The 14,745-nt window shown below is 40.3% G+C and overlaps 1 protein-coding gene across 11 annotated transcripts in view; it reads right to left on the reverse strand.

Moving 5' to 3' along the window:
• ubap2l (ubiquitin associated protein 2-like) overlaps window positions 1-14,745 on the reverse strand; it is a 40,902-nt gene that overhangs the window by 18,056 nt on the left and 8,101 nt on the right. For 4 of the 11 annotated variants that reach the window (XM_079828765.1, XM_079828766.1, XM_079828762.1 and 1 more), the window contains exons 5-18: window positions 13,194-13,368; window positions 8,868-8,963; window positions 8,748-8,793; window positions 6,160-6,204; window positions 5,712-5,818; window positions 5,502-5,561; window positions 5,362-5,414; window positions 5,196-5,281; window positions 3,908-4,088; window positions 2,444-2,642; window positions 2,039-2,361; window positions 1,565-1,743; window positions 1,343-1,463; window positions 1,219-1,258 (exon numbers count right to left, since the gene is read on the reverse strand). In XM_079828765.1, the coding sequence (XP_079684891.1) occupies window positions 1,219-1,258; window positions 1,343-1,463; window positions 1,565-1,743; window positions 2,039-2,361; window positions 2,444-2,642; window positions 3,908-4,088; window positions 5,196-5,281; window positions 5,362-5,414; window positions 5,502-5,561; window positions 5,712-5,818; window positions 6,160-6,204; window positions 8,748-8,793; window positions 8,868-8,963; window positions 13,194-13,368 (1,711 nt within the window). Of the gene's footprint in view, window positions 1-1,218; window positions 1,464-1,564; window positions 1,744-2,038; window positions 2,362-2,443; window positions 2,643-3,907; window positions 4,089-5,195; window positions 5,282-5,361; window positions 5,415-5,501; window positions 5,562-5,711; window positions 5,819-6,159; window positions 6,205-8,747; window positions 8,794-8,867; window positions 8,964-13,193; window positions 13,369-14,745 lie in introns of all 11 variants that reach the window. The other 7 variants (XM_079828761.1, XM_079828764.1, XM_079828758.1 and 4 more) reach the window with 2 other exon arrangements.

Consider the following 14,745-nt stretch of genomic DNA (forward strand, 5'->3'; position numbering starts at 1 on the left):
AAGAAGTTTGTGAATATTTTGAATAAAAAGAAAAAACGAAATAAACCCGATACAGCTGAGCTGTCAGCGCTATTGCGGCTGCTGTGTGTCATGTGAGAAACATGACGCGTCACCATGGAAACATTAAGGCCATGCGTTCAAAAATATTTAGCCAGAGAATATGATCATATTTCAAAATAAAGCTGAAGCTCGAAGCTGGTTTGTAGCAGAGCAAGAATACAGACGACTGCTGTTATTACTGTAACTGTTTAGAGTTATATTAGGCTTGTTGTAGTTGGGTGGCTTAGGTTTTACTGTGAATTTGTAAATATGTCAATTATAATTTGTAAATAAGTAAATTGTGTTTTGTATTTATTTATATTCATACATTTAAGTATACATTAAACTTTTAATAAATGGTTCAATTTAAATAATAAATAAATAAATAAATAAAAAGCCATTTAATGTCATCCACCTCGTTTGGTGGCCTTTTTAAAAAAAAAAGAAGTATCGGTTCAGGCACCGTTTAGGCACCGGAACCGTTTTAAAAGTATCGGTTTGGCACCGGAATCGAAAAAAACCCAAACGATACCCAACCCTAACGATAATGTAACAATATTTTGCTGAGCATGTTATTGTGCTAGAACTTTGCCAGGTTTAAGACTGCCGTGGACAGCAGACTTCAAGTTTTTGTTTTTCTTCATATTTTGTTTGGTGGTTTATTTCCCAGCAGTGACAGATGAAATTTTACTTTAACTTGATTTTTACCTTTAAACTGCTGTGTGCTGCTCAGAGGTAAAACAGTTCTGCGGTGGCTTTGTTTGGAACTATTTATGCAAGTTAAAACAATATTGGGTCTAAAATGTAAGTCACTTAACTGTTCTATAAAACAATATCGCATTTGCAATCATGGGGATATTTTTTGAGAAAAAAAAACCTAACTTGTAATTGCTTAACTAGATCATTTATATAAATATGGCATAAAGAAACACTCATATAGAGTAAATCATGCAGTGAGAGAGTGCACTCTAAATGCGCAGACACAGTAGTCTAAACCCAAACCAAAAAGGCAACGTCATGCAGTGTATGCACTGCTCTAGGCATGTTTTTGTTTGGTTTTGGCAAAGTGATGGACATACGTGATAATGTCAGATTGCAAGCCGTTAACCACAAGTACGTTATTAACATAGCCAATGCATATCCCTTTACTTTGAAACCATTTGTTAAAGCTGGTCATACCTTCCAGAGATTGTGACGTCTGTATCGAACTGAACCCATTCTGTGGGCAGAAAAAAAAAAAGGTTTGCTTAGATGAACCATCATTTCCACATGACTTTTGGTGGTACACTGATAGAAAACTCACCTTGGCCTGCATGTCTTTCTGTGGTGAGGAGGACACTGAAGGAGGGTAGCGCCGTGTCTGGCTGACTCTTGGCTCATAAAGCTCCATTTGACTGGGGTTGGACAGGGCTGTAGCTTGCTCACTGTGGACAAACCAGAAAACCAATCAATAGACAGTCTGTGAGGATGTTACTGCACCATTCAAGAATCGCAGTCGTTGAATATAGTGATGCAAGATACCCACTTGCTAGCACTTGTGTAAAGGCTGTTCTGGCCTTGGTTGCCTGGCGTCGTCGTGGCAACAGCTGCCGAGGCATCATACTCAGGAAGTACCGGTTCAGAGCCAAACTGTAATGCTCCAAACTGCAGGTTGAGCCCGGATATATCTGCAGATCCTGGCATCTCAACTGCTAGAGCTGGAATCTGTATTAAAAAAACAACAACATTTGAGTAAAAAGACAGAGCAACTCCATAAGGTAAATTTGATCAATGCCAATATTCTCAGAAAAGCTGCCGAGACTAGGCCCGTCACAATCAAATAATTGCAATCACACAAATTTGTATGACAATTATTATTAATCAAAGCTTTAAAACACAATTACACAGAAAATGTAACGGCCATAAAACCGCAATTATTCCTTAGACAATTAATTGACAGCCAAATTTCATAACCATGACAGTCCTAGCTGAGACCACAAAGAACTAGAAGAATCATGACCTTGGTGGTGATGGAAGCCCTCTTCTTCTGCTGTTTGAGTTTGTGCTGCTGCAGTGGGAGAGGGCTGGACGCCTGTGGGTCGGCTGGGCTGGAAGAGTTCTGCTGACCTGGGGAGGGCCCCGAGGGTTTGGGGACAGGGGTGGTGACGGCCTGGGGCAGTGAAGATGACTGGGTGGACTGAGGGAGCAGAGCTGAGGTGGTAGAAGGGGGCGTGGCTTTGTCCTGCAAGAAGGCATCCATCATGGAGGAGGAAGTGGAGGTGGGCTGGTAGGGCTGCCGTTTGGTGAAGGGACTGTGCACAGACTCTGTTTGAGGTTTCATATCTGCAGACACAGAAATTAATAAGACTTCACAGAGAGGGCTGAACAATCATAGAAGCGATTCAAACCATGCCGGTCACCTTACCGTATTGCCCCAGTGAAGTGGAGCTGGTATCCCAGGAAGGACCAGTGTTGGGCGGTCCACTTTGTGAATGCTGGGCCGCAAGCTGGGCCAAAGCCTGGGCCGTCTTAAACTGTTCCAGGAATTGAGAACCAGTCGTGGAGCCTCCAGTGGTTCCTTTTGAATCGCCAACATCACCAAAACCCTTGCTAAGCATGCTCACCTGAGGAAAGGACAAAGAGAAACCAAACAATATGGTTGAACTTTGCAGTAAGAGTGTAAAGTTCTAGGTGCATGCAGATGGTTTAGGTAGTATACAGATTATTAAAGTAAATTGGACGCTGACTGGTCAAAACGGAAGTTACGGGTGTGGTTTAATAAAATATACCCTGAAAAAAAAAAAAAAAAAAACTTGAAAATTAAGATATACAGCCACATCCACACGAAGACAGATCTTTCCCCATCCAATCTTTTTTTCCCCCTTATCTCAAGAAATATCTGCGTACACACGAAACCACTGAAACTGACTCAAAGCGATGTAGTATACACGCCAGACCAGTATGTGGCACTGTAATTCTGCCACGGAAATACACTAAAAAGGAAGAAGAAGAGTTGTGGCTAGAAGGGGTACAGCAACAGGCGGAAGTGAGGCAAAAAAAAAGCTCACAATAAAATAATAAATACATTTGCTACTTACCAGATTGTTTATTAACGCCTACACCTACCCCAAGCCAATAATGCAAATACAGTAATTAAATGACGCAATATTGATGTGCACATGCCCAGAGGCCATAGTTGTCTCCCTTCTAGTCTTTACCGTGTGGGACGTGGTGTGATGACATCACTGTTTCAAAAAATATACGAATTGGCTGTACAAACAAAAACGCAAGGGTGTCCGTTTCAGATTTATCGACTCCAGTAACTGGTTAAAAAAAAAAAAAAAAACGGTTTCAGGCTCCTAAAATGCTGGATCTGTGTGGACGAAAAGCTGATACGATACAAATTTTTTACATATACAGCTCAACGTGTCTTCATGTGGACGGGGCCTTAAAAAAAAAAAAAAAAAAAAAAAAAATTATATATATATATATATATATATATATATATATATATATAGACAGCTGACAACAATTGCAGCAAAAACACACATTATATTAGCAGTTAAGAAGGGACAGGGCATTTGGTCCGACTCTACATTAAGTGGCTTTAACTACCATGTACTTACAATAACCACAATGTGCTTTTTGATGTGTTCATACTGTACTGCAAAAACTTTAAGCTATTGAGGTTGGATACAGGTAAGGTTATGGACAGGATTTGGCAATTACAGCTGTAATTGCATGCAGTTCTTTTTTTAAATATACATGCAATGTGAAAACATGTACACAATTAGCGCATTGTATCAAATTATTAATTTAAACATGTTAGTACATAGTAATTAAAGCCACTTAATATGAAGTGGGACTGAGCATTTATCATCTGGCTCACCATGCTGTGCTGGCTGTAAGGAGCACTGGAGGAGGACTGGGACAGTGATGTTGTCTGCTTTGAGTTGCTAAACACCAGAGACTGAGACAGAGATGGCGGCTGTGGGCCTTCAAGCGAAGCAGGCTCTGCCTCAGAGGAAGAGGAGGGAGGAGTCTTCCCCAGCAACACCGCCAAATCAATCCTGAACGCCAAACATGCTTACATCAATAAGGTTATCATAATGCCATGGCTGCAGCAAATCATCAGGAAAAATATACACATCTGTGACAGCATATCAGTGTGGTTGAGCGTTGAAATTTATGGAGTCAAAATAATGCCTTAGTTTTGCACAAGAATAAAGTTTTGCAAAAGGAAAAAAAGTATTGAGAGAAATGTTTTGCAGACAAAAAGAAAGATTTGCAAAAGTGGTTTCATTTGCAACGCAACTTTTACTCTGCGTTTCAGTCATTTAATTAACAAAACCAAACATTCAAAAGCTATAAAAGTGTGCACACTGAGACTGAGAGAAATAAACAGCAGATGCTGGCTAATTTCAGATAGTTCACGTTAGCCAGTAGTCCACAGCTAATAATAAACACCACTTTAACATGATCTCTAACTTAAGCAAACGCTTTTAATACACATTTAGTCTTAACAAAACCATGCCCGTTTTAATGCTAGTAAAAGCGTTAGTACAAGGAAACGAGCCACCGCATGCCTCTCTGCCATTCATCTGTGCTGATCTGTGTCTCGGGTAGATGATGTCACTCGGAGGGAGGCGTGACCATGCCCGCTAAACACACCCCTGTTTCTTGACTCCACCCCCACGTCAAAACAGTGCCATAAAGTTACACGTGCAGAAAAGTGAAGCGCAAAGGGGAAAACAGTATCGCACACACTGACTGAAACGCAGAGTAAAAGTTGCGTTGCAAATGAAACCACTTTTGCAAATCTATATTTTTGTCAGCAAAACTTTCTCTCAATAGTTTTCTTTTGCAAAACTAAGGCATTATTTTGACTATTTTTAAATTGCATTCCTTCTAGCTAAAATAACATTCTGCATTCAATATTTACTTTTAACTGTTGTTACAAACTACTCAAAAGTTGGATAGTACAGTACTCTGTGAGCATAAGAGACTTTTCAAAAACCAAAAACCCTACCATCCCTAAACTTGAATAGCAGTGTAGGCAGATAAATAACATGCCAAAATCATTTAAAATAGTAACTGAAAAGTTCACAGATGCTGTTTATGGATTTTAAAATTTAATTGAATCCATAACGTTTCCTTAAAAAAAGCCACCGGCATACCTCTGTCCAGCTGTAATGGTGACATTCTCCTGTGGAATGGGCATGGACGCCACACTGGAGGCAGTGAATATCTTGGTCTCTGACAGCTAGACAGAAGAGAACAAGAATTAGATTTGCTCAGGCTTAAATTGGAAAGCAGGTTTTTGGTCTCGGTTCAAATACTCACATCCTCATTCCAGTCCTCCGTGCCCCACTCTTCCGTGGCAGTTCTCCAAGCACCTGTCACACAGATACTCAGCTCACTTACAATGGCAACAGGTGAACAAATGCGTCACAAAATAGTCAGTGCAAGCCGTTAAAACTCACCAGGGGCGGAGTCAAACTTGCGAGGATAGTTTGTTCCCTCTCCACCTGTAAACTCAAGCCCTGCAGAAACAGATGCGTGTCAGAACGGCAACTCTAAACATTCTATTACAGACGCTTTTTTAGTGGAATGTATTTTTTAGCCTGAATGCATGCAAACACTGATGGGAACTGGAGGAGGGGTTTACAAGAGACACTTAAGAAATCACTCACGGTTTCCATCCTCAGGTTCTAGGTTGCCTGTGTTACTCCAAGTGCTTCCGCTTGTGTAGCTCTCCTCTGTTTGGGCTGGCTCAGTGTAGTCCGCTGGGTTGAACGTACTAAAAAACAAGTTACAATGTTGTTATTGAGCATGCATTGAGTGAATGAGGGAAGCAAGAAATAACGTCAGCGCCCATCAGTAAACAAAGTGCAAAAATCACTCCAACAATTCCACTACGACCTAAAAAACCACTCCTTTGTCGTAAAGTACTAATTGCAATTATACCAAAGACACAAATGGGCTTTTCCAGACATTCTCAAAACCAGAAACCAACCTGGTGGAAGCTACATAAATGAAGCTCAAATTCAGAAGCATTCTTCAGTAACCAACTAATCACTATTAAACCCTTTGATCCTACACAAACAAAAACCAACACACTAATAAATTTATTTAACTCACCTCTCATCTCCTGACAAATCATATCTGGGGCCCTTATCAATCTGGCTTTAGGGAGAAACAACAGGGAGAATTACAAGCATCTCAACACAGGCAGAAAGACGGGGGTGCATGGTGTGAACAGTGTGCTTGAGTGTGTGCGCGAGAGAGCAATGGCAACCATCATGCTCGCGTCCATTACCAGTCAAACCACCACACCTGCTCTATAGGCATTAAAGCTTGAGAATGAAACAACTAAGCTCATGGTGTGACTTACCAACTCATACAAGGCTAAACTTGTACCTGGAGGTCCAGAATTGAAAAACCAAACATGCAAACTCCAAACGCACACTTCAAACCAAACAAGCGGAAGGCGCCAGTTAAGAAGCCTGAAGGCAACTGTCAAAGAAGAGTGACCACAGATGTCGTTGACAGAGTCAGAAAACCAGTCCGGGGCATGACATGGCTTAGATGGGATATCAGCACTTCTAGACTACTGGATATTGCAGTTACACATTAAAATAAAATAGCCAAACTAGACACTAAAGTTGACATTGAAATTCTGACATTTCTAAAAAGCATGAAAGACATGTTGAACACATTAAATACTTAGTGCCATTTAACAAGATATTAAAATGCATCTTGGTTGCTTTTAGGGCTGGGCAACACACCAAAAAAATCTGTACCTTCACATAGGCTATATAGAGAAATATTAAAATGACAAAAATAATGGTCCAAAGTGGTTTAAAAAAATACTCAGTTGTTTTATTTAAATAATAGATTTACAGTTATCAATACTGACATTTTTTTTTTAATACTTAACCATATCGGCTCAGAATCATTTGTTCAATGAGAAAAAATATGTGATGGCACTTTATTGAAAAGTTTAGGGTCTGTAATGTTTTTTTTTCTTTCTAAAGAAGTCTCTTATGCTCACCAAGGCTGCATTTATTTGATCAAATCAAGTAAACCATTAATATGAAATATTACCATTTTAATACATTTTACAACGCAATTCATTCCAGTGATGCAAAGCTGAATTTTCAACATCATTACTCAAGTCTTCAGTCTCACATAATTCAGAAAGCATTCTAATACACCGAGTTACTGCTCAAGAAACATGCATTAACAACAATATTAAAAACCGCTGTGTTCAATATGTTTGTGGAAACTGCAATACATATTTTCAGGATTCCTTGATGGATAGAACGCTTTAAAAGAACAGAAATCCTTTGTAAGATTACAAATGTCTTTATCATTTAATTTATTATTAATTTATTTTATTTAATTAATGCATCCTTGCTGAATAAAAGTATTAATTTCTTTATGAGATCATACAGAACCCAAACTTTTGAATGGTAGTGTAATGCCCCACTCAAAGTAATTCAATTGGTTTTCACTTCACTTTTAAATGGAAGTGAAGGTGCATACGGAAATGTGAGGGCGTAGCAGAGCTTCACTTCAACATCACATAGCTTTAACAAGCTTGTCCATTTTCTCTCGAAATATGAAATGTTCGCCATAGACATTCCATACGATCAGGTGGCATTTTGCATAAGTAATAAAAAATACAAGATTTTCAAAGGTCGACCTTTCTACCACCCACCCCTAGTTGCAATGAAACAATTTAATAAACTCAACAAGTTAAATCAACAAGCCTAAAAGGGCATAGCACCAAAAAGCAGCAAATAACCCACAATAGCTCTTAAGCCTTGTTCAGACTGTCAGTCCAAATCCGATTTGGGCATATTTGATTGAAATCCGATCAGATTTAACAAATGCGAACAGCGAAAAATCACATACATAGGTACATTCATAGGATTTGAAATCCTATTCAAATTGCATTTCTGGAAATCTGTTTCAGTATGACCACTCTGATCGGATTTCGTATGGTTTGTCACTTTCTAACGCCACATAAAACTAATGTCAGACGTTATAGGAAACATGCTGAAAGTCGCTGCAGAAACAAGGTTGTGTTGTTGCAATGTCCCGGACGAGCAGAAAGTGACAATTTAATGGAGATACGTTTTAAGACAACAGCATAAGGCCAGGCATACCAGTCTCCTATATTTCTGTCGCTGCCTCATTAGATGCAGTACTCCAGCGGTGGCTACACGTTGTCACTCACGTTGTAAATAAGACAACATTTGTACGGTTTTTGGCGCATACCTACCAACGAAACGTCATTGCCATTGAAAACAAATGCAGATATTCTGGAAGACGAAAGAGCGCCATTGTACACACAAATCCGAACCGAACAGTTGCGACAGTACGGACAGTCAAATTTAGATTAGATTCCAATTGGATGTGGACTGACAGTGTCAACGTAGCCTTACTTACCTGGTTAAGCTTCTGCATGGAAAACACATTAAAAACTGTAAGGTTTAAAGACTATAAATGCACAGTCTCAAGATAAGCACACCAGCAGGCTTTAAACCCAGAACAGCACTTTATGTTAAACTTGTGCCATACCTTTAACAGTTTTTGAAGCACAAGTTTATGAATTGTACTAGCTAGCTGAATACCATCAGCGTTTCCCAGAACTTGTCATTCTGGGGGATCTCTAGTGTACATGCAAAAAGAACGACCTGGATGGAGGCACACAAACTTACCCCATGCCCTGAGCTGAAAACCTCCCTCCTCGTCTTCCAGCTCCACCTGCAAGACAGGAAGATAGTCAAACCAAAACCAACTTTTTATTCTAGCTAATCATTACCAATAGTAGAACTTGCCTCTTCCTCTACCCCTTCCTCGACGGCCTCGCTCCATTCCTCTGCCCGCGATTCCACTTGCCTTGGCCCCATCTAACCCATTTTCCTGCCCACGGACTGAAGAGAGGGAACAAAGGACAGAATTAGCTGAAGAGACACAATTTTCCCTTTTTTCCCCCACTGAATTACTTGCATTACGTGGCATTCAAGCTTTATTTTGAGGAAATTTAAAAGCAGGAAAATAGTAAAAGCATCAGAAAATTGCTGCTGCACAGAGCCAAGAGCAACAAAGTGGCAAAACATTTTATGATTGGTTCTGGTGTTTAGGAATAATAGCATCTATTTTGCCTTCTCATTACCTCACTGTGACAGGGCAGCCCAATTTTCTGATTTATATGAAAAACCAAGACACAAGACTTGAGTCAATTAAGTATATGAGCCTTATGTTGCTCTCGATCTCAGACGGAGGCTGAGAGAGAGTATCCGGTAGCAGCTCAAACTTTACTGTGGCGCACACACTGTCCCTTCAGCACTATAGAGAGAGCAGTGATGGGTTTGTGGTGTGCTGCTGTCTGTCCTGAGACAGAGAAAAGACTGACTGCAGACTAATAAATGACGGTAAATGTTGCATCGCTTAAAAAGCTGTGTTTAATAGAGAGTATGCATGTGAGGTCACTGTTAGGGCTGTCACTTTTTATTCAATATTCGAATATGCATTCGAACATGACGTGAAATATCCGTAATCGAACTATAAATAAACTATCCGGTTTTTAAAGTGCCATGCAGAGTCCTGCACGGGTGCGGGTACCCGCGAATATTGCTGAAACGGGTGAAAACATCCCAACTGTGTCGGATACGGGTGCGGGTCGTAGATATTCGAATACATTGCTTGATATTTGATATTTATATATCCGTTCTAATTAGATTTTTCTCAAAAATGACAGCCCTAGTCACCGTTGGCCAGAGTGACTGTGGTTATGCCCACTGAATGGCAAAAAGACTGAGGCGCAGCATTGGCTTTCAGTGTGAATGCTGCGAAAAACACAAAACCAGGCCTAAGTATAGACATTATTTAAATAAGAGATTCATTGTGTAGTCAGCTTCACTGATTAATATAACAGAAGTTTGTGAGATTTGTGTCATTAGCTGCGTCTCATTTCGAAGGCTGCGTCCTCGTCAAATTTGAAGGCTGCATGCATCAAGGCTGTCTCATTTCAGAAAAGTAAGTAGGACACTCCGAATGCACCCTCTTTTCGCAGGAATTCAGAGTGCGCATGATGTGCATCATTTGCATCACAATTCCGGCAGAAATAAATGCAGGCGAAGATGTGGTGTTTAAATTTTAGTTTCAAGCTTGTTTTTGTTTTTAAGCTGTATTACCTCAAATAGATAGTTGTGGTAAACAGGATTACAAGTGTTTAGTGATTTTTAAATGTTTAGAACAGTACTTTGCTGTCAAGGCAAGAAACATTTCATAGTCATTTTCAAGTTATAAATCATTTTCATTAATTTAAAGGGTTAGTTCACCCAAAAATGAAAATTCTGTCATTAATTACTCACCCTCATGTCGTTGGACACCCGTAAGACCTCCGTTCATATTCGGAACACAAATGAAGATATTTTAGTTGAAAGCTGATGGCTGAGAAAGGCTTCACACAGGCCTCCATTGGCATTCAGTACATTGACACTTCCAAGATCCATGAAAGGCACTTAAAACGTCGTTACAAAGTCTCTCACCACAGTGGCTCTACAATAATCATACAATGCGACGACAATAGTTTTTGTGCGCAAAAAAAAATCAAAATAACACCTTTATCCAACTTGTTCTCGACTTCCGTGTATGCCTCCACGACGCATGCGCGAGAATATGACGCAGATCCGGCGTTCGGACATATGACCCAGAAGCGATTTGTTTACGAGCAGAGGAAGACGCGCGTGTCTAAGCTGTTGGATTCTACATTGATCGTGCTTTAGGTCTCGGCGTAGTGCTCAAAATGGAGCTTAAGTGTGTATTTCATCGATTCCCGAACACCGGCGCTACGTCATATTCTCGCGCATGCGTCGTGGAGGCGCACACGGAAGACAAGAACAAGTTGGATAAAGGTGTTATTTTGATTTTTTTTTGCGCACAAAAACTATTGTCGTCGCATTGTATGATTATTGTAGAGCCACTGTGGTGAGATAGACTTTGTAACGACGTTTTAAGTGCCTTTCATGGATCTTGGAAGTGTCAATGTACTGAATGCCAATGGAGGCCTGTGTGAAGCCTTTCTCAGCCATCAGCTTTCAACTAAAATATCTTCATTTGTGTTCCGAATATGAACGGAGGTCTTACGGGTGTCCAACGACATGAGGGTGAGTAATTAATGACAGAATTTTCATTTTTGGGTGAACTAACCCTTTAACTCGTGAGAGCGCAACAACGCTGTGAACGTGTCGGCATAGCAACGGAATACTTCCTGCCTGTGTGTCCTACGAAGGACGTCTCGTTTAATTCTGATTAAGGAAACTCCGTTTACCGCACCCAGAGGACGCAGCCTTCGAAATTGAATGAAATGAGTCACTGAATGAGTGAAAGCTTTTAATGATTATAAAGGGAGCGCTTTTTGCGCACTATCTAGGCGATATAAAAATAAAATAGGACTATGTCAAGAATGGAAAACAGAAATTCTGAATAATGACATACATGCTTCAATACATAGGCCCATCAGCATATAAATGCGGGATTTCTGATTTTACAGAAATTGTGATGACTGACAGTGATAAATATTTATGTACTGATTAGGGGTGTAACGCTTCGTTTTAACAACGATTCGATTCGTATCACGATTTGAGGTTGTCGATACGATTCAAGGACGATATTGGTTCATTTAGAACGATACGATCCGAAACGATTCAGTGACTTTTTAGCCAATATTGTGTGACTGAAATAAATATCTGGATACTGGTCAGTGCAGGTGAAGTTTCCTAGATTCCTGTTGTTTCTTGTAAGGGAATCAGGTACCAATTAATTATGGATATAAACAAACAAGTAAACAACAATTAATGGCAAATGCATTCACATTTTATTTGAATAAAGTGCAACCAACAGTTTAGGTTGAATTAACAGGAAGTGAACCTTTTCTGCTCTCAATTTCAATACATTTTCAATAAAAGCACAGTAAGTGCAACCAACATTTCAACAGTAGGTTAACCTGCTACTTCTGCTTTTGTTTTCCAACATAAAAATATTACAATATTAATATCAAAAATAAAGTGCAACTAACTTCTCTTCAGGTTTAATTAATAGTAGGTTTACCTGCTACTTTTGCTGTTGTTTTTCAACATTAAAATACAAATACAATATTATTATCAAAAATAAAGTGCAACCAACATTTCTTCAGGTTGAATAAACTGGCTGAACCTGCTACTACTCTCAGTTTAATAAACAAACAATATTTAACAAAAGATAAAATGTAACCAAATACTCTTCAATGACTCTACATAATTTTTTTTCTTCAAAAATATCAACTGATCAACATGATCTGACCGCAGAACACTTCTGTGCGTTCACTATGTCGCCAGCAGTACTAAAAACTCGCTCTGCTGGCACACTGGTGCCAGGAATGCACAGGTAACATTTAGCAAGGGTTGAAAGTACAGGTAGCTCTTTCTCCTGGTGGCTTGATAATTTCTCGCTCGTTGGCTTCTCCTCTGCCATCCGCCATGCTATGTTTTGTTTTCTTAGCGCTGCTGCTGGTGCGTGGCGATGATGTCACAGATAGGCAGACTGAATCGAGTAACGTTTAACGCCTTTATCATTAAAAGTGCTAAGAAAAAACATCCATATAAAGTCTGACGTGCTTAAATCAAAGGCTTTATTTCCTATTATCGATTCAATCGATTGATTACCTTTTAAAACGATGTTAGATCGATATATGTCGTCTGGAAGGCCAACTTGCCGAGCACAGATCGATGTAGTTAGATCATAGGAATATAAATCGATACATCGATGTAGTAGATGAATCGTTACACCCCTAGTATTGATGTATCGAAATCAGAATCAAATAAATGTCAGGAAAACACGATTCCTGGCTGCATGTCAATAACCATGGATCACTGGATCTTTGTAAGGGACACTATATCAAGTCCAACCTTTAGTTTAAACTAATAACAGTTTTTTTTACTCGCATTTTCCCTTATTAAATCCAGTCATGCAGCAGCTCTTCCACCACTCAGTCCTGGCTGAGGGGGCGTGTTCCGGCAGGAAAGTGACCATGCCATTGTTTTCCAATAGAGGGTATGCATCAAGTCTTTTAGACTAAAATGAAGAGTGTCAACAAGTGCATAAGCGTTCTCTCCACTCACACTCTCGTCCGCGACTGGCTCCACGGCCCCTCCGCGGGGCCCCTCCTCTGCGACGTGCCACATCTCTTTCTCCTCCTCTCTCTCGGTTCTCCTTTCCTTCATCTCCTCCCTCTGTCTGTGTGCTTTCCTTCTGACCGGAAACTCCTTTCTTTTTCCCAACCATCTCCCAAGAGTCCTGTTAAGCAAAAGGCAAATGTAAAGGTGCAGTGTGTAGTATTTATGAGGATCTATTAACAGAAATGCAATATAATAAAAACATAATGGTTCATTATGTCAGAGTTATGTTTATTACCTAACAATGAGCCATTTCTATCTATATACACCGCAGGTCCCCTTACAGTGAAATCGCTATTTTACAGCGTCGTGTTTCTACAGTAGCCCTAAACGGACAAACTGCTCTATAGAGCGCTAGCTACTCTCGATTGTCTCCGACGACGTCATTTTTGTGAAAATTATCAAAGACCCTGGCTGTGGCTAGCAACTTTTTTTTTTTTTTTTTAAGCTGGCGGGGAAAGAGTTAAGAGCAATGTGAGAAATGTAACACTTTGAATCAGGTCAAAATAATAATTAACAATACATTTTGATGGACAATTTAAGGGTCCTTTCACATGGGCAGTTTAGTTCAGAATGGGGCATGTGTATATGAGTATATCAAGTATATGAGCCTTATGTTGCTCTCGATCTCAGACGGAGGCTGAGAGAGAGTATCCGGTAGCAGCTCAAACTTTACTGTAGCACACACTGTCCCTTCAGCACTAGAGAGCAGTGATGGGTTTGTGCTGCTGTCTGTCCGGAGACAGAGAAACTGCAGGGGGGCTTAGCCACGGACCCCTTGGACATTCCTCCCTGTACCCCCCTCCGGACCGAGGGAGACGGACTTGATTATAGATTATAATTCCCCCTCAAACCACTGCCACCTGCTGCTTATGCCCATAACTGCTAATCTAGGATCTGTTTTCTTTGCAATAATAGCATATTAGCAAAAAAAAAAAAAGAGTAATGTGAAAGCCATAGACTGTAACAAAGATGGACGGCGCCACTTCCCTATCATCCATTGGAGTAAAGTGAAGTCACCCATGTCCGAACATGGCGCTAACATCTTGCGCTGATTTGGGACCGGAGTCTGCGCAGTAGAGAGCAGGAAGTACAGCCTGCTCTCAAAACCCCGCCCACAGTATCTGTTACAAATGTTGAAATTAAAGCTAAAGCTCCAATCTCCTCCCGAAAAAAGTCTGTTGGTGCCTACTTCGCTCGCAGAAGCTGTCAATCATGTCATCACACCACCGTTTCTATAGCATCAAATAAATAACTAACTGACAAAAACAAAAGCGTGATAACTACCCAAAATGACAAAAATCATTTTAAGTGTAATTTGATTGTTTAGTTTGTCTCGCGTCCCATCAGAATGCATGGAGAGGGTGGGGTTTATGAGCTATACTGAAACCAACCACCTGGGGGCGATCGAGGCGCTTTGGCTTCATTTTTCAAGACGTGCACGGCACACTTGGTGAAAGCTGACATGCGGACTCAGGAGCGAACCAGGGTAGCGAAC

This window comes from Gobio gobio (assembly GCF_949357685.1).
Source record: "Gobio gobio genome assembly, chromosome: 11".
Classification (NCBI taxonomy): domain Eukaryota; kingdom Metazoa; phylum Chordata; class Actinopteri; order Cypriniformes; family Gobionidae; genus Gobio; species Gobio gobio.